Source organism: Parus major, chromosome Z (assembly GCF_001522545.3).
Source record: "Parus major isolate Abel chromosome Z, Parus_major1.1, whole genome shotgun sequence".
NCBI lineage: Eukaryota > Metazoa > Chordata > Aves > Passeriformes > Paridae > Parus > Parus major.
The window spans coordinates 53,686,793-53,709,816 of NC_031799.1; the positions used below are offsets into that span (position 1 = coordinate 53,686,793).

General features: G+C 37.1%; 1 protein-coding gene across 1 annotated transcript in view; it reads right to left on the minus strand.

The window, feature by feature from the left end:
• Nucleotides 1-1,223: 1,223 nt before the first annotated feature.
• Nucleotides 1,224-23,024, minus strand: part of DTWD2 (DTW domain containing 2) — a 67,591-nt gene continuing 45,790 nt past the window's right edge. Inside the window, exons 5-6 of the mRNA XM_015615088.3 lie at nucleotides 7,024-7,152; nucleotides 1,224-4,916 (exon numbers count right to left, since the gene is read on the minus strand). Coding sequence (XP_015470574.1) covers nucleotides 4,746-4,916; nucleotides 7,024-7,152 — 300 coding nt within the window. The 3' untranslated portion in view covers nucleotides 1,224-4,745. The remainder of the gene's footprint in view (nucleotides 4,917-7,023; nucleotides 7,153-23,024) is intronic.

A 23,024-nucleotide genomic window follows, 5' to 3' on the forward strand; every position in this document is an offset into this window, starting at 1 on the left:
CAGTAGAGTTTATTTCCTTCACAGTATATGGGCCTCTGTCTGGGATTTGTGCTGGATACAGGGCTGATAACACAGAGATGTTTTTGTTATTGCTGAGCAGGGCTTACACAGAGCCAAGGCCTGTTCTGCTTTTGTATTTCCACCCCGGAGAGGTTGGTGGTGGTACCTGAGAGGCTGGGAGGAGACACAGCTGGGACAGGTGACCCCAAATGGGCAAAGGAATGCATGGCATCTTGCTTGATACATAAAACTAGTGGAAGAAGTAAGAAAGGGATTCTCAGAGTAATGGCATTTGTTTTCCTAAGTCACTGTTACACATGATGAGGTCCTGCTCTCCTGGAGATGGCTGAACACTTGCCTGCCCATGGAAAACAGTGAATTAGGTCTGTATTTTGCTTTGCAATTGTGCACAACCTTTGCTTTACCTATTTAACGGTCTTTACCTCAATCCATGAGATGAGTTTTTTTACTTTTACCCTTCCAGTTCACTTCCTGATCCTGCTAGTAGGGTAGTGAACAAGCGGCGGCCTGGGGCTTGGCTGCTGCCTTGATCTAAACCACAATAATCTCTTATCCTACTTAAAACACAGACTCTTCTCTCCTTTTTATTTTCCTCTGTTATCTGTCCATATGAGAAAAAAAGCTGCAGCTCTCAGGGCTGAGAATCTGGAAGGATTGTGAACTGGAATACAAGAAACAAACCTCATAACCAAGACAATATGAAAGTCCCTAAAGTGCAATTTTTGTAGAAGTGAGATAAGAAATGGCTGCATAAGAACAGAAACAGTTCTAGTGTTTTGGTTCAGTTTTGTTTTTTAACTTGATTAGAGCAATTTGGGGACAGAGAAAGTGTGGGTGAGAAACAGAATGGTTATCTCATTGTACCTACTAGGACACAGAGCTGGAGATGCAGCCTCAGGTGGTGTTTCAGTGTGGAAAGATGTGCATGTTTGTGTGGTAACAAACACAAGTTAGCTATCACTGCAGAAAGAGAGAACAGAGCTCTGAAACTAAAATGGCTTGAGAAATTGCCACAGAAATTTAGTCTTCATGCAGGTTTCAATGGATAACAAATACAATGGATAACAAAACCCTTTTTCTTCAAATAGCATTAGCAAAGCCACATCTCTTCATTAATTGATTGAATGATGTTAAAAAGACACAAAAAAGGACTAGGATTTGTAGTATCAGGACATGTGAACAAATTCAGTTCTGTAGAGATGCAGTGGCACGCACCAAGTAAATTAGTATTTTATTGCTTTGAGGCAGAAACAAATATATAATTTATATGCATTATGTATATAGACATAAAACATACAAACATAAAGAGAAAAACATGAACCACTATCCCTTTTTAAAAGTCCAGTTTTTAATTAAATTTCAAAACAAGCAAAGAAGTTGTAGAAAATAATGCAACATAAGCAAATTTTTTATCTAATGTAGCAGTTGAGAATAAAGCCCTTGGTCTTAAAATAATTTTTGCCTCTTTTGAAGTCAGTTGAAAAGTTTCCTTTTCATCTCAAGAAAAACTAATAGAAGAGTGATTTATTGGTAGCATGGGGTTATGAGGCAACAAAAGTAGAATCTTGAAGAAAAATACTTTTATGTCCTGAGCATCTCTTTAATATGAAAGCTTTCTAAGCAAAAAGTGAGGTGTAGTTTGTGTTCTTATTTCAAAACATTTCCATCTTTGTCTTTTTTCATAGACTTAGTTCTACAGACTATGAAAATATAGTGAATTAACAATGCTCACCTTTGAAAAATATTTGCATCTGTTCAAAAACTTGCTATCCATGCCACCAGTGTCCCAACACATGACATGGGGACACATAGAAGGCAGATTTCATTTTGGCAGCAGTATTTGGAAGTACAAAATGGACAAGGACAAAGGACCAAACATGAGAAGCAAACACATTCCTTCCTTTTTAATCAATATCTTGTTAGACTGGTAGGTTTCACTCATTAATCTTTTGGTAAAGGAAAAATGAAACAGATTTACCATTACAGCAAAGTAAAATTGCAAATTAAATTCATTCCAATGAAATTGCTTACAAAGAGTGCTTCTTCATCACACACAGCTTCTGTCAAGAGAGTTTGGACTTCAGAGTATTCATTTCTTTGAGGTAATGTATTTATCGCAAAACTCTGAATCTGAAAGCCTGAAAACAGACTTTCTAAATTCTTCCTCTTACACTTTGCATATCTTTTAAATCATGCAAGTTCCACCTAAAAAATATTTTGTTTTGTGCTTAATAGCTTCAAACAAATCTGAAACAGATTTCATTTGACTGCTGTGCTTCACCTAAATGTTCACTACATTATAGCTTAGCTGGGACATACAAAAACCTCAAAAAAATAAAATGCCTGGAGGTTTGCAATGCATTGTTTTTAATTTCTTCAGTAACTGTTGCATATTGATTGATCTAGTATTGTACAGCAGAGGAAATTAGCAATTAAAGGCTTCCATGCATCCAGCATGAGATCCCACAAAATCCTGTTATCCACAGGAGCAAAATTAAAAGAACAAGAGGAATAAACAAGCTAAAAAGTGCTTATTGTAAACTGTGCAGAATTTGTCCTTTGCTGAAAAACATGAAAACTCTGCACAGACTGCACGCACAGGAATATTTAATGTAGGATTATAACTCAATTAAGGCAACTATTTCTCTGATCCTGTAATTCTAAGGCATTTTGCAGATGGCTATGAATCCCAGGCTATAATACAAATTTCTTTCTGTTCTCTATAATATAAACTCACATATTATGTAAAGACACACTTAATCTTCTGCTTAGGAAAATAAATTTCACAATGTGGGTCAAAAGATACACTGTTGCTCGAGATGAATTAAAAATAAAGTAAATTAAATTAACATATGCAACATTAAACGTGAACATCAAACATATATGTAAATATGACATTAACAATAAAGCTTAATTGATACCCATGTTTCTTCAAGGAATTATTGACCATGTCCCAGGGCAGAGGGAAGGAAGATTACCAGCCCAGCAGGAGCCATATCAACCCTGGAACTGGACACAGCATCACGCACAAGGCTGCACACACAAATTGCAAAAGATTGCAACTTCAGACTCCAAGTTAGCCTGGAGATTGGTGTGCTACAGGAATAAACATGCCCTTTCTCTGTTCCAATGTGAACAAAAGTGCATCTACTCTATCATTAATCATATGAGACTGGTTTGCTTCAGATTTGTCAAAACCAATTCAGCTTTGCTGAATTTAGTGACAGATACCGGATTTATCTAGACTGGGAGAAGAGAAAAAGGTTATATAAGCTTTGCTAGCATAGCCAAATTATATTGTTTATCCATGCCTTAACAAAAGGTCACTATTAGCTCAGGGTTAACTAAAACTTCTCAGCTAATCTCTGACCTCATTTTGACCCCTCTTATTAATTGCAGAAAAGCTTTCAGTAAAATATTGGTTAGTTGCCTACACATCCCCTCATCTCGCCCCCACCTCACTTCTGTAATTTCTTGTCTTACAGATCATAAATTAAAGACAAAATTATTTTTCTAAGACTAATTAGTACCCAATTAGCTTCATGTTGTTACCTACAGTGGAACTGACAATAAAGACAAACATTAAGCATTTTAATCTCTTAAATGCAGGAGGCATTTATGTAGAAAAAAGGATTATCAGAACCTTCACTTTACTTTTCCCTCCAGATCATAAAATGTTATTTCAGAAAGCCCGTAAAAATTCCTAATTCTTCTGCTTCTAGCAATTCCCATTAGAAAGAAGTACAGTTAGAAGAGGAAAAGCTGCTAGAAGTGAAAAACACATTAATTCTAGAAGATCTATAATTATGTTAGTTGCTTGTGACCAGACATAATAATTTGTCATTGCATCATACTTCTTACAGAGCAATTTACACTGGGCTTGTTCAATTCCTCCAGCAACATCATCACTGTATGTCAGAGTATGATGTATATGAGTATGATGTATTTACATCTACAAGATTTCCTCATCTGTGGAAGACTAGTTTTTTGCTCAAGGAAAAGCAAAGCACCTGAGTTGTAATTCCAAAAATCACTCTTCCTACTTTTCTTTTTGTAAGTCAGAATTGTTCAGTTTCTCATAAAAACATATGCATATTTAATTTAAAAATTAAGTCTGAGAGAAATGAAACCTGACTGCACTGTAAAATATATGTAAATTTACAAAAAGGAGTCCTAATCATACAAGAAATAAAAATCTCCAAGTTAGAAAGAACTGTACAAATAACATGCCTTATGTTCATCTGAACTAAAGAATATAAGGAGTTATCATTTGAAAGCCCACTCTAATCAGATACTGAAGCTAAAAAGCTCAGTAGAAATTCAACATAATTCTAGCTGCTGAAGCCTTACCATTCCATCACACCCATATTCATATTTCTTGTCTTTTTGTACTGATAAAAGTCTCTCCAAAATAAATTCATCCAGTCACACTGAGGATCATATCTGACACTCAAGTGATAACATAAGCCTAAATAATGTTCAGTTTTCTTCCTCTTCTCTACAGGAAATGAGAATGCTCCTCCATCATCTGAACAAAGGCACCTGGCTTACTGCAAAAATGAAAAAGCTTGTCCATTACTGTTTGTCACATTGGTAGATAAACTCTTGCCTATGAAGGGCCTAAAAGTTGTTTACTACAGTATAGTCAACTGTTGGATCAAATCCAGATTCATATTCATTTGCTAGCTGCAAATAAATCCCACTGTACAAGCAGTACAGTTTTCTTATATTTTAACATTATTCACCAGAAGCTCCATTCTTCTGAGTTTGCGCTTATTCTTCGGCATGGGCTTGTCATATAAGCCATTTTTGAGAAGATGCTCCTTGCTGTGATGGATCTGGGCACCATGCTGAAGTTGGAAAGAGCACAAAGCTTGAAGCGGATGCAGTATAGTCTGCAGAAACATGAAAGAGTCAGGGACAAAAAAAAAAAAACCCAAGCTTTTAGTAAGGTATTTTAGAGACATCAATTATTACAGCACTTTTAAATTCAATGACTACTTAAAAATGCTAATAAAATACAATTTTGATGATAAATGTTGTTAAAATATAACCTTTGCAGACACAAAGGGCACAGCTGAATGGAAGATGTACTGAAAAGAACCACAGAGCAGTCATACACCACCTACCTGGTGCCATCCCTCACTCCTTTCTTGGAACCACTCAATCCTGACTTCAGCCCCAGCCACATTACTGTAAGTTATGGCTTTGACTTGACCTTAGCAGTGGACTACAATCAATTACTGTGACTTGGTCAACAAGCTGCAATAAAATACGTCACAATAACTAAGCTGTTTGTGCTTGGACAAAAATCCCTTGATGCAGGGTTTTAGAAAGAAAGGAGGGACTTATGATCAAGGCAGCTGGACTGCTATCCTGGAGACTCAACTGTGTCCATGCTTCTGCCCAGAGGTATTGTATAGGATTAATGAAGCCACACAAACCAAATTTATCTCAAGTGGTTCCTAATTGTAGACTCTTCATTACCAGGTTGCCTGACTGAGTCACAGGGGGCCCATGTGCAGATGTGTAAAGCAATCACGTATGTAACTGCAGTCAGCAGGAGCTGAGATTCTACTGAGAAAAATATGACTCTTACAAGCACAAAGGAAAATTAAGTGACATACTGGATATCAGGTCAGAGAGAGTATAAAAAAATGCATGAATGCAGCTCTTGGCTACTACAATGCTTAGAGAAAACAGTATTTTTGTCTTTGGAAAGTAGGTATTCTGAGTCAATTCTCAGTGGTAGGGGTGAATCAGAATATAGGACTGGTAACTACAGATATTAACTAAACATTCACTGTAAGAAAGAAGTCCTGGTGAAGGGAAAATATGTTGTCCTAGCACAACAAAGGAAAAGGTAAATATGAAACCTCACATATATACACAAGTTTCCTGAAAACCATCTTTATTTGGTGTTCCACTTTCTGAGCCATATTTCCTTGTGTGTCCACATACTTTGTCCAAGACTGGGTTTAAGTCCAATTAATTTAATATTAAGGTGAGTCTGGTGTCACAGAGGCAGACACATAGGTGGCATATTATATATTATGCCAGCTGCAGGAGCAATTTTTGATCTGGGCACTTTTTTTAGAAGGCAGATGTTGAGTATGAAAATATTAACTAGCTGATGGACAGTGGTAGGAGTGGTAGAATCCCAGGGTGAAGACTATCATGTAGAGAGTACATGGATGTAGATTTAAATTACAAACTTAAAATTTAGATTTAAATCTCTTTTCACAGATCATTCACTTCCCTATTCTGGGCACACAATTAAACTGCAGACTTAGCTCTGTGGTGTAGAAGTACTTGTAGATGTTTTTTCGGAGGACTCATTAAATTGATATTACTAATGCCAGCAACAAAAGATTAAAAAGGACATTTTCTTACTGACCTCCTCCATCACAGACTAGTGGGATCACAACGTACAAGGAAAGGCTAATGTCCAATTAGTATTCTCTGACCTGGGATAAACTTAAACTCAAGAACTATTAAGTCCCAAATTCCTCCAGTGACATGTGAGAGTTGTGAGCTGCCTGGTAGGCAGACATAACCCAGTGGGTTACATTCCATCGCTTAAGAGTGTAGGAGATCAGGGGACCAGGCTTTAAAAAGCATTTAATCTTCAAGATAGCTATGAGGGGCTATTCAGAGCATCTCTGCTGTCTAGTTTTTGGAGGAAACAATTTACTTATTGTATGCAGTAACATACTCTTATCTCCTGTCACAAAATGAATTAGGTTTTTGAGAGTCAAAGATAACTTTGTCACATTCATTTTTGGAGCAAAACATGAAAGAGTCATAGTAATCTGAACACACTAGAGTTAATAAATGAAAAATCGTTTCCATTGCTTCATTCTTGTTTTAGTTTGCTATGCAACAAAACTATGACAAATGTCATTAAGATTTTAACTATCAAATTTTACATTATTGGCTAAGTACCTCTGCTGCCCCTCTGCCATTCATAAAAGAAAAACTCAGGTATTTAAACTTACATACCTCTTGTATACTCTTATTTTTTTCCATTATGGAAAGAGCAACAGCTGCACATTCAAGAGTAGACAGACAGGTGTTTGTTGGTTGTGTACGAATTACATATTGACTTGAAATATTGGGTTTTAACTGCACCTGAAAAATAGCAAACTATAGTAAAATAAACTGGAAAGGATAGCAAACAAGATACCTATTCTCTACACCAAACAAAACACATCCCCTTTCCCTCTGTGTTCACTTGTCTGTTTTCCTTTTTCCTGTTTTGTTTCCCATGCTCCTAGTTCACGGTAATACACATGAATCATCATCACAAACAAACCTGCACATTTGTCACTGTACAAACATGCAAAGGAAATACAATTTTTTGTTAGAGGAAGACTAAGTGAAATTTTAGCAACTGATTTCACTTGCCATAGATATAACAGAAATAGAATTAATTCACTTATGTTTTTTTACTGAATGCTCTAAACACACACAATGGCCATATAGTCATTAACACTTTATATCTTGGCAAAATATTTTTTGTCAAAGTTTTGAATGTAACACTTCCAGAAACTGTATTTATCCACATAATGTATTAGGTCACTAATTAGAATTATTTGCTTAACAAAATCATGTCTGAAAATAATTTACTGTCTCTGCCTGAAGTGATAAACACTTTACACTATCATGCAAATTAAAAATTTTTAAGAAAAGGAAATTTAATTCAGTCAACAGCTTCAAAAGCTTTTATCAGGTTTTTAAACAGTAGTTTTAAACAGAATATACACTACTTGTCTCTGTGTGAAAATTCAGGTATTTTCCTTTATTCCTAAGATGTCCATCTCCACAAATATCTAAAATGTAATTTGCAAAACAAATAAGGTTTTAGTGACATTGTCAGAACTCTTAATCAAAAATTCTCAGTTCTTTTTCCAAAGATATTGTAGTGAAGTACAAAAAGCCCAGATAAATCCTTATAAAAGACCAAATTGATTTTCTTTTTTAAAAAACTCATCCTATCAATTGTCTTTTATTTTTCTTCTTCTTGAAAAAATGAGTGAATGATCTCCATGGCCATAATACTGTTCCCATTTTGCCTGCCTGAAGTCTTTCACCATTCCTCACTTTATTCAATATTCTCCTCCTTTACTCTTCTCATTTTTCCTTTTATTTGAAATATTTCATTTTCCTTCATCTCTCTTACATACAATTACCCATTCTTTAAAGTTCAAGGTATCTAATTTATAAAAGGAAAACTCCAGACTGCTGAAAAGACATAAATGAGTAGAGATGAAACTCTACTGCCTTACCTATCTCAATTTAATGGAAATTAAAAATAATAAAATTTAAAAGAAGTCAACAAGAAAAGAGAAAAAGGCATTCTGGAAAAGACAAGTTAGGTATAAAAGCTCAATTTACTTAAATATAGGAAAATACAGAAAAATTAAGCCTTTCTCAACTACCCTCTTCAATTTGGAATGGAAAAACCAGAAGAGAATAAAATAACTTCGGAGAAAAAAATGTAGAATTTAGACATCAGTATATGCAAGGAAAAGAAAAAGAAGATAGTATTTTCATTTGTTATTCCTGCAGGTTTTATTTAGTTTTATGCCTTCTCTGTGAACATGTAGAGATCTTCATCATAACACAGTAGGAAACTTAGTTATTTGAAGTATACAGAAATCTGTGCTGGAAGAAACTTATGGTCCCTACTCAGAAACTCCTAAAGAGGTATCAAAAAACAGGGTAAATTCAGTCCTCTTCTAAATTCACTTCTCCAACACATGTCCTGAGCAGCAAAGCAGACATATATTCACATTTTTTTCTCAACAGCTGACAGCTGCATTCATCATGAAATATCTCTCCAGAGGCTGAAAGCTCTGATGGAGTACCTGCAGGCCCACTGACTTCCCCCTCCTTGGACAGCACCTTAAGACTTTTTTTTCTAGGAGTTGTGAACAGTTCTGTTTGCTGGTTAATGGACTTCATTAATGCTGAAAAACATTTGAGTTCATCAACATTCCAGAGAAAGAAAAGTTATCAATGATTGCAAAAGAACCTCTATAAAGGAAAGGGACTTGCACTGTGCCGCTGACGTGTGTAACTGCAGCTCTCAAACTACAGACAGTGCACAGAAGGGCAATTATTCTAGTACTAATAGCAACAGCAGCAGCAATGAAGTTTCTTCTTTCCTGAGAAGAAAGGATGGAAACAAGTGTTCCCATCCATTTTTTCTGAAAAATTTCATAACCCTGGGATAAGATTAAAATACCACAGAGAGTGGTACCATGGAGATCAGAGGAAGAATCAATACAGCTGATGGCTACACTTTGTCTCTTAGGTTTCTATCATCATGCATTTTATCCTAGCCTTTAAAGCAGCACAGAATCTATACAAATGTCACCTGAAATACAGCCAGGGTAGTCTTTGTCTACTGCAAATTGGACAATCTCATCAAAATTCCCATCTGAAACTAGGTACATTTACTGAATCAGTAAAACACACAATATTCTACCCACTCAGAGCATAAACTGAATGGTAAAACAAAGCAGAAACAATACAGAAACCAAAACAAAACAGTATAATTAATAAATATATCAGAAACAGGAAGATATCTTATTGGGAAAAAAATGCCTAGATAGATGAAATTTTTACTTGTCCTCAGACTTCATTGAGTAGGAAGATGACTTCTTTCATTTTTCACCTAGAGGTGTAAATCTGCATTGCCTTTTGTGCGGTTAATAATTTCAGATAGTGTCTTGCACAATCTCATCCAAGTTTCTGCATTACCTGTATGGATTAATTCTCTATCTGTCACCTGTGTATCTCAAATCCAGTTGAAAAAGTTTAGTTCAGATTTATAGAAATATTCATGTATAGTTAATTTAAACAAAATCACACTACCTCTTACACCAGATTTCAAAATCTAAGAATGAATATACACAAATACCCTGTTTAAGTACATTTCAAAACAACAATCATGATTGTTTTATAAGCACTTCCCATAAAATGATAGATACCACAATACATCAATTTGTTTGTTTCTGCTTCAAAGTAATTTGCAAATCATATGCACACTTCAGAATAGTGTCGGTTTCTAACAAAATACAGAAATGACAAGTTGAAAAAACAGCAGCCAGTTTAATACTGCTAACCAAAATAATGTAAGAAAGAAGATGGAAACTATATCAATCAACTCAACTACAGAGAAATTTAAAAACTGAATGCAATTACTGTCTTCCAAGTGTCTTGGAATTCAGCCAAGACACTGAAATTAGTGTATCTATTCTCTGTTAGTGCAAAGGAATTTGGGGACTTCTTTTAAGCCACCAGATGTATGAAGCAAAGTATAAAATAAAGTCATTTCTATCTGTAACTCAAGATTCCCATTTTCAAAAGCCTGAATTTCAGCAATTCTCACAAACTGTTACACAAACTTAACAGTGGCTTATCTGCCAACACACCATTCCCTTAGCAAATGCTACAGCCTTTGAGAATCTACAAAGGATTTGAACCACAGTAAAAATAGTGACCCTTCGGTGTTCCTTGGGGCAGAGTTTTTCTTCCTGAGCCTTCCTTGGACATGCTTCAAGCAACTGAAGACCCAGCTGATCTTGTTCAGCTGTTCAAAATTGATGGGAGGAAAAGTGTTGCCTTGATGGGGTCAAAGACTTGCTGTCTGAAATTTTAAAAATTTAAGTCAGTAAAGACAAGAAACTGATTTCTGCTTTTATTTTAAATAATAGAGCTGGAAGTCTAGCAGAGAGCTCTAAGTGCTCTCCTCAGTCTACTCCTTAATACCTTTCTACCTTTCCTATGCCGATTTCTTCGCCACTACTCTTACCAGCTTTACTCTCACCAACTTTATGCTCCATACAGAGCCAAACACTGTGCAAAATTATACTTGGAAAAAAATGCATCACCAAGAATGTGAAAAAGTTAGTACATCTGTCTCAGAGGGCACACAAAACAATTCTTGCCTGTTCCATTTTCTGTAATACCACTACAGGCATCTCTCAAAACAGGCAGAGGCATAATAAATATATTTTTCTGCAGCTTCTGTAAAAATACTTAAGATCCCTTCCTCTTTATGTTGATAGTATCTTTTGAAAATCTTAACGTCAGCTTGGGAATTAATTTGCTTAACTTTTCAAGAATGAAGGAAGAAAGTACTATCTGCCCTCCTGCTTAACACAGACACTAGTTACTGGTCATATGTTCTACTTTAATAAATACCTTTCAGAAAAAAAAAAATTTAGCCATTTCTTTAACACAAAAGGCAAAAAACAATCTCAGAAAGAGATTGCCCATCCTTCTAGAAGTTAACAAAAAAATTGCTTTTAAGGTGCTGGGCAGTAAGAGCATTCTCTGGAAGCTACTGCAAAAACAGCCTCAGACAGAAGATGGGTGACAGTTACAGGAAGATCTTTCACTCAGTATCTAGTTTGCACAAGCACCTTTTACCTGTAAGCCAAAACAGTTTTCTGTATCTTACAGAAATTTCATGCAGTTAAGCAAAATTACCTTGGTGCCAGAGAAGACAGGCTGAGTAAATTTAGTCTCAGCATGCTACTGAAATTTAAATCAAGAATATAAATAAGTTATCTTGTTCAAAACCTTGGCTTTAATTTAAAGTGACATCTTAAGAGCACTCTCTTTCTAAAATACTGGAGGGAATTACTACCATGCAACTGTCACAAATGGACAGCCTGCAAAAGTAAATACCTGTCACAAAACCCTCAGTCCATGAGGGCATGACTTTAAAGACTTTGATGACTGGAAAAAGGGAAACACAAACCCCATTTTTGAAAAAACGGAAAGCAGAAGATCGAGGGATCTACAGAGAAGTCTCATCTCTGTGCCAGGCAAGCTTATGAAGCAGATTCTTCTGGAAACCATGCTAAGGCACATGGAAGACAAAGAGGTGATTGGAAAGAGCCAGCATGGCTTTACAGAGGGGAAATCATACCTTCTGTGATGGAGCTACAGCACTGGTGGATAAGGGCAGAGCAGTTGACATTGTCTACCTCCCCTTATGCAAAGCTTTGGACACTGTTTCACATGATCTCCTTGTCTCTAAATTGGAGAGACATGGGTTTGATGGACGGATCACTTGTTGGATAAACTGCCTGGATGGCTGCATGGAAAGAGTTGTGGGAAACAGCTCCTTGTCCATGGAGACCTGTGGCCAGCTGTGACCCCCAGGGTCAGTACTGGGGCCAATACTGTTCAACACCTCTGTTGGTGACAGGGACCGCAGCATCAAGGGCAGCCTCAGCAAGCTCCCTGGTGTCACCAGGCTGTGTGGGACACTCAGGGACAAGCAGGCAAGTGTGTTTTCAAGAGAAAAGAGCACAGAAGCCATGTGCAATCACTCTGTGAGGTACTGAAAGATAAATGTCTGCTATTTGTAGTGTCCTCTTCTCTCCATAGTGGCCCCAGTACCAATCCCAAGGGACATGTATATTCTCCTTTGTTTCTTGTATGAATATTGTATGAATATTTACAAGCACAAGAAGAAAAAAAAACCCTTAAACAACCCCATTAAAAAAAATTAAACAAACCCAAACACACAAAAAAAATTAACAAAACAAAAAATAAAATAAAACTACAAACAAACAAAAAAACAGGAGGCCTTGTTATCCTTAAAGGACGCAGAATAGGTTGGCCTCCAGTTAAAACAGGTAACTGAAACTAAGTCTAAGTGCTGCAGTTCTAACCTAAAAGGAACAGTTTTAACTTGCATAAAAGAACACAGCATGAGGCAGATCCAAATGTCCAAACAACTGAGAGCTAACAAATGGTAGAAGTTTGAGGAAAGGAAAATCCTCACAGGTAAAATACTACAGAAGATAGGACTAACCTAGGAATACCTGGACTATGCATTCTGCAAAAAATAATTGAAATACCATCTGGTTATGATCTCTGTTTCTGAAATTGCATGATTTGACCTATAACTAAGGAATGAAATAATTTAATACTGCCATTAAATTATGGAAAAATAATTATATTTAAGTACGAGTTATACAATGTGAGGTGCCCCCACCCAGGGAGGCAAAGATTCAGTTTCAGATAAACATTGCTAAAGTGAGAGGCACAGGCAAGAGAGAATGCCTCAGGGGATGTGCCCTGTGAGCCCTGGAAGAAATTGCACCCCAGACCCCTCGTGGAGCGGCAATCCAGGGAGTTGTGCTTGGGTTGGAGCCTCTGGAGTTTCTCCCTTGCTGTGTTCCTAGTGGTCCCTGACCTGGAACTCCACCCTGGTTTTGTCCCTCAAAACCCATCACCCTGCCTCTGTTTGGGGCTGTCTGTCTCTGGATCTAAGCTGAGTTTGTTCCTGTGTTGAATAAATGGTTTCCTGAGTAGAAGCCCGTCCTCTGTCCCATGCCGGTTCCTGGTAACTGTAGCCTGCCCAGACATGATCCTGCAGCTGTGAAACACAACAATATAAGCTATTCATACCACTTCGTAAAATGACTACGCATTTCCAGTTAATTTCCAGGCATTGTAATTTTTTTGTATTTAGAGAAGAAAAAGATCTAGAAATTATTTCCAGTAGTATCTCTCTTGCTCTGCTTATATTTAAAAAATTAATGTCAGCCAACAGTTCAATGTTTTATGCAGCACTATTCTTTTAATAATTAATAAAACAGGAAAGTGCTGCAAGTAAATTCAGTCAGTGAGCAGAGTATGAATGTAGAGAATGGGGTCATGAAATGAAGGAAGAAAAATTAATTACATGTATTGTCACAGCCATTTAACTATAATTACCTGCAAATATCAGAAAATTGAAAATGAAAATTAAATACTTCAGTGTCAAAATGAAGCATCAATGCAATGACACTGTTCTTTGGAACCTACTAATTATTTTTGCTTTGTGTAATTTCTTGTTTTCTTACTGTATGTGAATAACAGCAGGCTCTTCCTTGGACAAGGGAAAAGCAGAAGAAGCTCCCAGGAATAATTTTGGAAAGGGCAGAAGAGAACATGAAAAGAAAGAGTAAAATAATAAAAACAGTCTTCAATTAATCTAGCTATTTGAAAGCTGATTCAATCCAAATGAAATATATTTCAAGTTTACTTTTTACAAAATATTCATATCCCATGAGAATATCAGCATGGATACAATGGTACAAAATTTTCAAGTGTTCCTGAGTTGTTCTAGCACCTGGATATTCAGACATGTGTCAAAGGGTTTGACAACAATTATGAAAGAAAAGGAAAAATAATAAAAGCAGAGCTTCTGCCCAAGTGTGAGGAGCCAATTCAGTTTTGTTATGCCTCAACAATAGCTGTCAGAGGCATGTGGGGGAGAGGTTGCACATGTGCCATGTCCAGGAGGCAGCTAGGAAAAGATGCAGGAAAGCCTTGTTTCTGGGGTGACATGACAACCAGTTCATGTGTCCCACGGGAGAGGCAGTCAGCATGGGAACACCAAAGACACTGGACCCCAAAGACACTCTCCAGTCAGACAGCAAAAGGTCTTTACTGATGGACTGCAGTGGGACATCGGACTGGGCCAGTGGTCTACTCTCAGCAGGCAGACTTTGGGAGGAGCATAAAAAGTAACTGCACCAGAAGCTCTGTGTGTCTGTTCTGTCCTTTGCCTTTTGACTCTTTGGGGGCTTTTTGAACTTGCTTTTTGAGTGTGGGCTTTTGGCTTGGGGCTGTGCTTTTGCTTTTGAGGCTTGGTGATTCAAGGGGCTTTTTTGAGGCTTGCTCTTTGAGACTTGCCTCCCTCAGTCTCCTCCCCCCCTCTCTCCTCTATCCCATTTTCTTCCTCTTGCTCTATCTTCTCTAGCCCTCTTTGGTAGAGTAAGTCCCTTTTATCTTGCTCTCTCATTAGCAATAAACAGTTCTTAGAAGCAATGTTTGCCTTGTTTGGCTTAATTTCATTCCTGACCATCATTATTAAAAGAACTCCTCACAGCTCCCCACAGTGGAACACGACACCAAGAATAAAGTATACACTTCTGACATCTTGCAAATCATCTCACACCTTTCAAATCAAGAAGAAAATGTCACTGTATTGAGAGGTAATAAATACATACTTATGACCAGAAAAATGTCAATGACCAGTGTCATTCAAATTAACCTAAATGTCAGAAGGACAAAATGCTGTTGATTGCTCAGCACCATACCTCAACTGTGCCTGCAGTCTTGACCCAAAATAATTCCCATTGCTCTCCCTTTGACATGACAGTTCTCTCAAACAGCAATTTCTGACAGTCCTAGCATAAAAACATTTTGTGGTCTAGAGTTCAAAGTATTTTTTTTTATGTTTTGTTTGTAATAACACAGAAGCTAAAAACTGAGCACATCAAACATTTCACAATATGTAACAGCTGTTAATGATTATGTTTATCTTAAAAGTCATCATACACCAGATAGGTTACTTAATGAAAAGAAGTTTTCTTGCTACACCAAAAATTGCACAACTGGAAAAAACCAAAACAAATATAATGCACAAACAAAAATTTACTATCAAGGCTCACAGAGCCTCTTTCACTCTAAGGATAACCGCGCTGTCCTGTGGGATTATTAGTATAGTCATCAGTGTCATACACAGATAAGAAATCCGTTTGGAACAAGTCAGTGAAAATTCAGTATCTTTCTTCCATGGATACAGATGATGGTTGAATGCATAGTTTCCAGGACCAGCCTTACTACAGTTTTCCCTGCTACTGTAACCATTGTGGCTGGCCTTTGTTGCCTTGGATTCTGATTTGCCTCCTGCACTCTTTATTCATGGTTATACTTCTTTCCCTTGCAGAATTAATCTGAGCATTGTTCATTTATTTAGACTCCATGGTAAAATTTAGTATTGAATTTTTCTCATGCAAATCGCAAACTGTAACAAATAAAAAACAGAGAAAGGAAAGCATAATGATAAAAGGGGACTGTAAAAAAATGTATTTATTACTTGGTACTACTTATTATTTGACCCTCAAAAAATCACTTGCCAAAGTCTCGTAACTGTGGAGATGAGAGAAAAGTATTTTTTCTCTGCATCTCCTGCGCTCATTGGATAGGAGATTTATTTAAAAAATTAATTCAGAGAGCAATCAGAATAAGAGTCAACTAAGATACAGCCAGGTGACAATATTGACTTGGAATTTTTCTTTTTCTTCTCATCTGGGTGGTTTCTGTGTGAAGATAAATGGTTTTATATTTCTGCTCTTAAATTAATTGTAATTCACTCTCAAGTTGTTAAGACAGTTGGCTATACAACATAAAATGTATTAGACTTGTGTCTGTGGGCAGTAACTACATTAGAAAGAAGTTTTACCTTTCTCTATAAGGAATTTACCCAAATGGCAGATTACACTTTAGAGTAATTGCTTGCTCCAGCAATGAAATTCTTGATTTTTGAACATGCTTTCAGGAACAAAGTTCTACTCATTCTAGGCTCGAAAATGGCAAATTCCCAGATAAAGTTCTATTATCTTAATATACCAGAGGACTACATCATAAGCCCCACTTATTGTTAAAAAGCATGATATTTAATGCACCTCAAACCATTATGGTTTCTCCACCAACTCATTCATGACTTTATCCATCATTAACATAAAAATAAAAAAAAAAATAAATTCAGCATTTACCCAGCTATGCATGTTGCATAGCTGAGAAAATTAAACTATGCATTAATTTTGTATTGATTGTTCTGGTATTTCTGCAAATTGAATTGCTGAGAGAAGACCCTAGAGCCAACTACAATTCATTGTCCTACACCTTTTGACACTTTTGCATTTCATCACATCTGCCATAAAATTTGCTTCAAACCAGGTGGCATTTTATGACTTCCTGTCTAGAATGTAACCCTTCAGGGGAAGCCCATGCCACTCTCCTACCTAGTAACTCCAGTAGCACCACCTCAACTGAAAAGCAGATGGACCCCTAGAGGAATGAGGGTTTTTAACTTCCTTTCTTTAAAATAAAAAGAGTGGCAAGAGTTTGTACCTTGCTTTCCATACTCCAGTTCCTTTCTTTCTTAATGCTCAGTGAGGTCCTGAGAATAGCTGCCACATCCCTTCACTAATTCCTGCAGAAGAGGGTTAAGAATGCTCTCCCAAAGAATCCCTATGATGTCAGAGTTTCAAGCAAGCTACTTGATAAGACTTACTCTCAGGCATCCCATACCATCTGTGAACCCATACTCACCCGGCAGAGGCAACACAGAAACCACAAACACAATCCAGTAAGTGCTACTCACTTTGCACAGCATGAAGTTTTGACATGAACAACAAGGTAAGTTGGCAAAGAATTCCTAAAACAGATGTTAATGTGACTGACTTTGGCAAAAGATCAAAACTCTGGAATCTCAAAGACCAGCTTGTGTTGACAACTACTCAGGCATATTACAAGATGGCCAGTGAACAATTAAAAAGAAACAGAAATGCCTAAGTGTTTCATAAATATTTAATCATACCATCTTCCAAACTGTAACAGATTTGGGCCACAAATCTCAGAAGCTGAGAATAAGAAAAGCTCCCCCTGCCTGACAAATTGCTAAAGTTCTCTTCCATTGACTGGAGTTCTAGACAGCATATAACCTTGACATTTCAAATTTATAGGGCCTTTTCAGAAGACAGCACATCAATTATGAAGTGGCAGCAGCGCTTTTATTAACCAGTTTATGAGGTCAAAGACCACAGTTTCTTGTCATCAGTAACACCTTTTGTACACCTTCCCTTTGTATTGAAGACAGTGAAGCATTTTGAGGGTGTTTTTGTACTACTACGGTATTTTAATTTAACAGTAAGCATTATTAACAACCTCATTATATTGGTTGCAAATAGAAGTATGTTTAGCAGACTGTGTCCATCTTATGCACAGAGAGGGAATGTCATAAAAAGGTCAGACAGAAGGGAGTAAATAAACTCAGCAGGAATGACCCTTTGACAAATGCAGTGCTGAGTAAGAACATTTGTGTGGTACCTTGAAACTTTGCAGTTTATTGCCACAAACAAGTTCATAAATCACCCTGAAGGTCTTGCCTCAAAACCATTATGTTTACCTTTAATAGGCGATGAATGCACAACCTATTTTAACAGCTTTATGATGATGCATTTTACCACAAGATTCCTAGGATATCATAGAAATATGAGCAAACAGCTTTAAAAAAATGTTTAAGAAAGCATATTGTAGCATTTACCTCACTAACTAGCAGATTGCATTTTTTTCTAGTTCATTTCAAGCCCATCAAACTGTGTAATGAAGAATACCTAAATACAATTGGAAAAATGGGGGAAACTGAATTAAAGAAAACGTTTAACTGCACTGCGAAAAAATTAGCTATGATACCTGAGCTGAAAGCCCATCATATATAGGAAGACATAAAAAGGGTTTTTCATTTATTTATTTTCATAGAATCATAGAAAAGTTTAATTGGAAGGGACTTTTTAGGGGTCATTAATCCAGCCCCCCTCGACTTGGTCTTGTTGAACCTCATGAAGCTTCCACAGGTCCACTTCTTGAGCTCGTCCAGGTCCCTCTGAATGATATCCCATCCTTCCGGAGTGTCACCCCACCACTCAGCTTGGAGTCATCTCCAAATCTGCTGTGGGTGCACTGGATCCCTTTGTCTGTGTCATTACTGAAGATATTAAATTACACTGCTCCCAGTAGAGATCACTGGGGGCACCACTTGCCACTGATTCCCACTGGAACACTGAGACATTGGCCCTCACTGAGCCACTAACCTCTGGATGTGACCATTCACCCACTTCCTCATCCATCTAACAGTCTACCTATCCAATCCATCTCTCTCTAATTTATAGAGAAGGATGTTGTGGAGGACCCTGTAAAAAGCTCCACGGGAGTCCAGATAGATGACACCTGCAGCCTTTCCCCTGTCCACTGACATAGTCCCTCCATTGTAGACACGGTTGGAACTAGATGATTTTTAAGGTAGCTTCCAACTCAAACCATCCTACGGTTCTACAATTTGCAAGAGAAATTTTTGTATACATTACAGAAGAGCTTGAACTAACCACCAAACAGTAAAAAGCAGGTAAGGTAAGCTGCAATGAACTCATGTACAAATAAATGCTGGAGAGGGTATCCAAGAGACTGGGTGGATTGCTGGCTGGAACGTTTTGGGTACACGTGGAGAAAAGGGCAGGTTGGGCCTTACCTTTGGTGAGGTGATGCCCTGAACCACACACCCCACCCCAATCTCATGTCCCAGTCCTACAGTGGCCACCAGTCCCCGGCACAACAGAGGCAATACCCCACACCTGCCTCTGCAGCCCCAGTCTTGCCCCAGAGTGGCCAGATGAGGGAAGTCCCACCTGGGGAAAGGGTGCAGGAAAGGATGTAGTATAGCCAGGACACAAGGCAAGAGCAGGTCTTGACTCTGCTTCCTGTTGGACTTCCTATTAGTTGAACACCATGGCAACCAGGAGTGTGTGTTCTTTTCTGTCTTTCTTCTATTTTGCTCTTCTTGTTTTGAGAAACTTAAAATCAGATGGGCTTGCAGTCTGCTAAGTTGAATGGGGCATCAGGGTAATGCTTTGTGTTTTATGTGAAATATTTTATGTTGATTGTATGTTGCTTTAAACTTTTGCCTGAGATCTCTGCTTTTCTGAAGTCGCCAGTAAAGCTTTTTTTGTTTTTTAACTTCTTAAGGATATCTTGTCAGCATTTCTCCCATGTGTCTAACTCCAAGCAGACTCCAAGCAGTGAAAAACTGTGAGCCCCTTTAAGAGGCTTGTCAAGCCATTTTTGGGGGGCTTTACAGTTATTACTTTACATGTGATAAAAGTAAACCTACAAAGACTGTTCATTAAGAGAGAGTCTTGTACAATCTGTCATCATATTTGATTACTACTAGTAAACAGAAAGTCAACAAATTGGAGTCTCAGGTCCAATTAACAATTAAAAGAATTTCTGTACTGGACCAACAAAGTTTTTCAGTCTGTATTAGTACAAGAAGTGTTCAAGGTGCAGATTTCAAAGGAGAAAAAATTTCATCATCAATGGTATTGCCTAAGTAGATGACAATTTTAACAATTCAAAATCTGGTTTAGGATTGGAAATATTGTCTTCTGTGTATGAAAAGTCCAAAAGGTACACAGATAATGCAGTAAGATCCCTGAGCTCTCTTTTAGTTGTTTGTGAATTTTTGTGCACTTTTTTTAATAGGCCATCTCTGGGGGAGCATGCATGCATTCAAGCAAGCAGATGTCCATCTAGCTCTTGGGCACTGAATTGAGGTTTTCATCAAATTTATTATTATAATAAAAATCTCATTGCTGACAAGTAAATTCCCCAGTTATGAGATTTAAAAAAAAAAAATTTAAAAATTAATATGTTTCATTAACTTTTATCTACAGGGAATTTCCTGTGCAGTACTAATGTCCAGTTACTGAACTTCACTCCTTTTACAACTCTCCACAGAGTTATCACTACCACTTTCAGTAACTTAATGTCAGGATAACATTTTGCCACTTAACTAGTATACTTTCAGTATTACTTCAGAATGTGCTGAACAACATGGATTCTGTGCAGGCTCCACTAACAATTTCTCTACAAACCATAAAATAAAATTACAATTACTTTGAAAACAGACCTCTTACTGAAGCCTTGTTTCGCATTTTTTATACAAGACAGCATTTCTTCTTATGACATTTAGTTCTGTTGAGGGTATTTGGTGAAGGATCTGCAAAAAGTGACCTCTGCACACTGCTTCAGTCAGATTGCTTCTGAAGGAGCCATGAAGCATGTGGGTGGGCAGCTTCAGTAAACTTTTAAGATATGTTACCTGTTTTCAATGGTTGCTTTGAGCTAGAACAATACTGCATGTATATCCTTGGACTTCCTAATCCTATTCTCAATCAGATTTTCCACAAAGTTATTTGATATAGGTATTACTGCAGGGTACCTAGATATGTGAAAGGACAAGTATAAACAAAGCCAACGATATGCAGTACTCATGCAATAATCAGGGACTGTGATAATCTTAGACTGTGAAGTTAAGACTTCCTGAGTCTTCACTGTTGACTGGGTAAGAAGGCATTGACATGACAACTGTCCTCAGAAAACTGACAGTTCTACAGCTGAACATAAATTTTGTGGCCAAAAGATCATTCTGGATACTTTATCTTTATTTCAAGAACTTCCTTTGTATCAATTGTCCTGGAAGTTTAGAGCATTGGAGGAATGACTTTTCCTCCTTAGAAAAATCATTCATGACCTTATATGCACATCATGCAGTCTAACACATGAGAGATTAGCACTTTTCTGATGCAGATAGGTGAACAGATCAACAGATAGGTGAATAGATCAACAAAATTATAATTGTAATTTTAAATTACAAGGCCCTCACTAAAAATGTTCATATAGAAAGCCTGCTTTGCATCAGTTGAAATAATTTCTGACTATTAAAGGTTGTGTTTCTACAAGCGTTACTGCTAATAGATGCTCTTGATATTGAGAAAAAACTCTAGCCTCCAAATCCTCCAAATATTCACTAAAATGATGGTATAGACAGTGTTTGTCAAAACCTCTGAAAAACAATCAAAGTCTGTACACATACATTCTTGCTATTTCTGGATGATTCTGCCATATATTCTCAATATGATATTTGGAACTCTGAATTCTCTTGCAGGACAAGAAATATAAAAATTATTTTCAACTTTTAGAAGAGAAGTTACAGTAAGTCAGATTTACTGATGATTTCTCAATCTCAAAGCTGCCTCTTATTTTTGAAAAGCTCAAGCAAGACTGCAGACAGATCAGTTAAACTCTTGAAAAATGACATCTTGGGCTCCAAGAAAGCCAGTTAGAAAATAAATTCCACCTCAGGGAGAGAAGAGTAAGAAAGGAGACAGAAGTGAGATCCCAAGCACAACCTTAAACTGGATATGAAAATATCAACTTGCTTGAGAACGAGTGCTTGACAATACAAGCATACATTCACAAATGCTCATGACTAGTCAATCAGATTTAAGCATACCGTGCAAACTGAACTGAACAGTAAAGCCCAAAGGTTAAAAATTTGCTGTAAGAAGCCAGATTTCAGCTGATGATACCAATTTTCATGTAACAAACAAAGTATAAGTAAAACAAAATAGATATGTCAGAAATTCTGAAGGCATGATGGGAAAAGAAAGTAAGTTATGGAATATACAAATAACAGCAATTCTGTGATTAATGCATAAATAGGATGATATGTTGGCACAATGTTGTTGACATAATTATGCCCATTAATTAGCAGAAGAGTGCATCAACAAAGAATTAAAAAGTCACAATGAATATTAAGGTTCCCCCAATCTTAAACCAAGCCCAATCCTGCACAAGCAGATACCCCATTCAGTCTAATAGTGAGTTAAGGCAGAAACAAAAAGTTAAACAATCTGTACAAATGGTAACATTAAAACTGGAACATTAACTTCATGAAAATATTTTAGTTTTCTGTATTTTCTACAAAAATTTCTAGATTTTATAGTTTTCTGAGTTTACAAAGTAGTTTGTCACTACAAAATGTCAAGGCATTACAGATTATTAGTTGTAAATGTTACACACAACAACATAGGAAGAAAAAGCAAAAAAATTAACAGTGAACTACATTTTATGCCCCATTCCTGACTGTCTAAAATTGAATTTTTATTGACTGTTGGCTAAATTGATGATGATGCCTTAGCTTAAAATTACAGGGAAATACAGTTTTCATGCATGTCATGGGGTAGCTTTACCTTTAAGGCAGCTGAGGAAAGAGGGGAAGTTGGAGGTGCTGGTGGCTGATGGGAGTTCTTCCTCCTGACCAATTATCAGTCATTTCCAAGAATTGACAGCAGATCTGACCATTAAAAAGTGAATTCAACTTGTAAACACCCCCTTAAGAAGTACAGACAGAATTCTCTTGCTCTCTTTTGCTTCCGGCTCTTGGTAAGGTAACAAGGCTCTGTTTTGGCCTCTTCCCCCTCCATCCAGGCCGACAAGGCCGCGGGGTGGAGGGGGAGTGGGGGAGAAGCAGCGTTGGTCAGTGAGCTTGGTTTTTAGTTGTTGCTGCTGGACTGAAA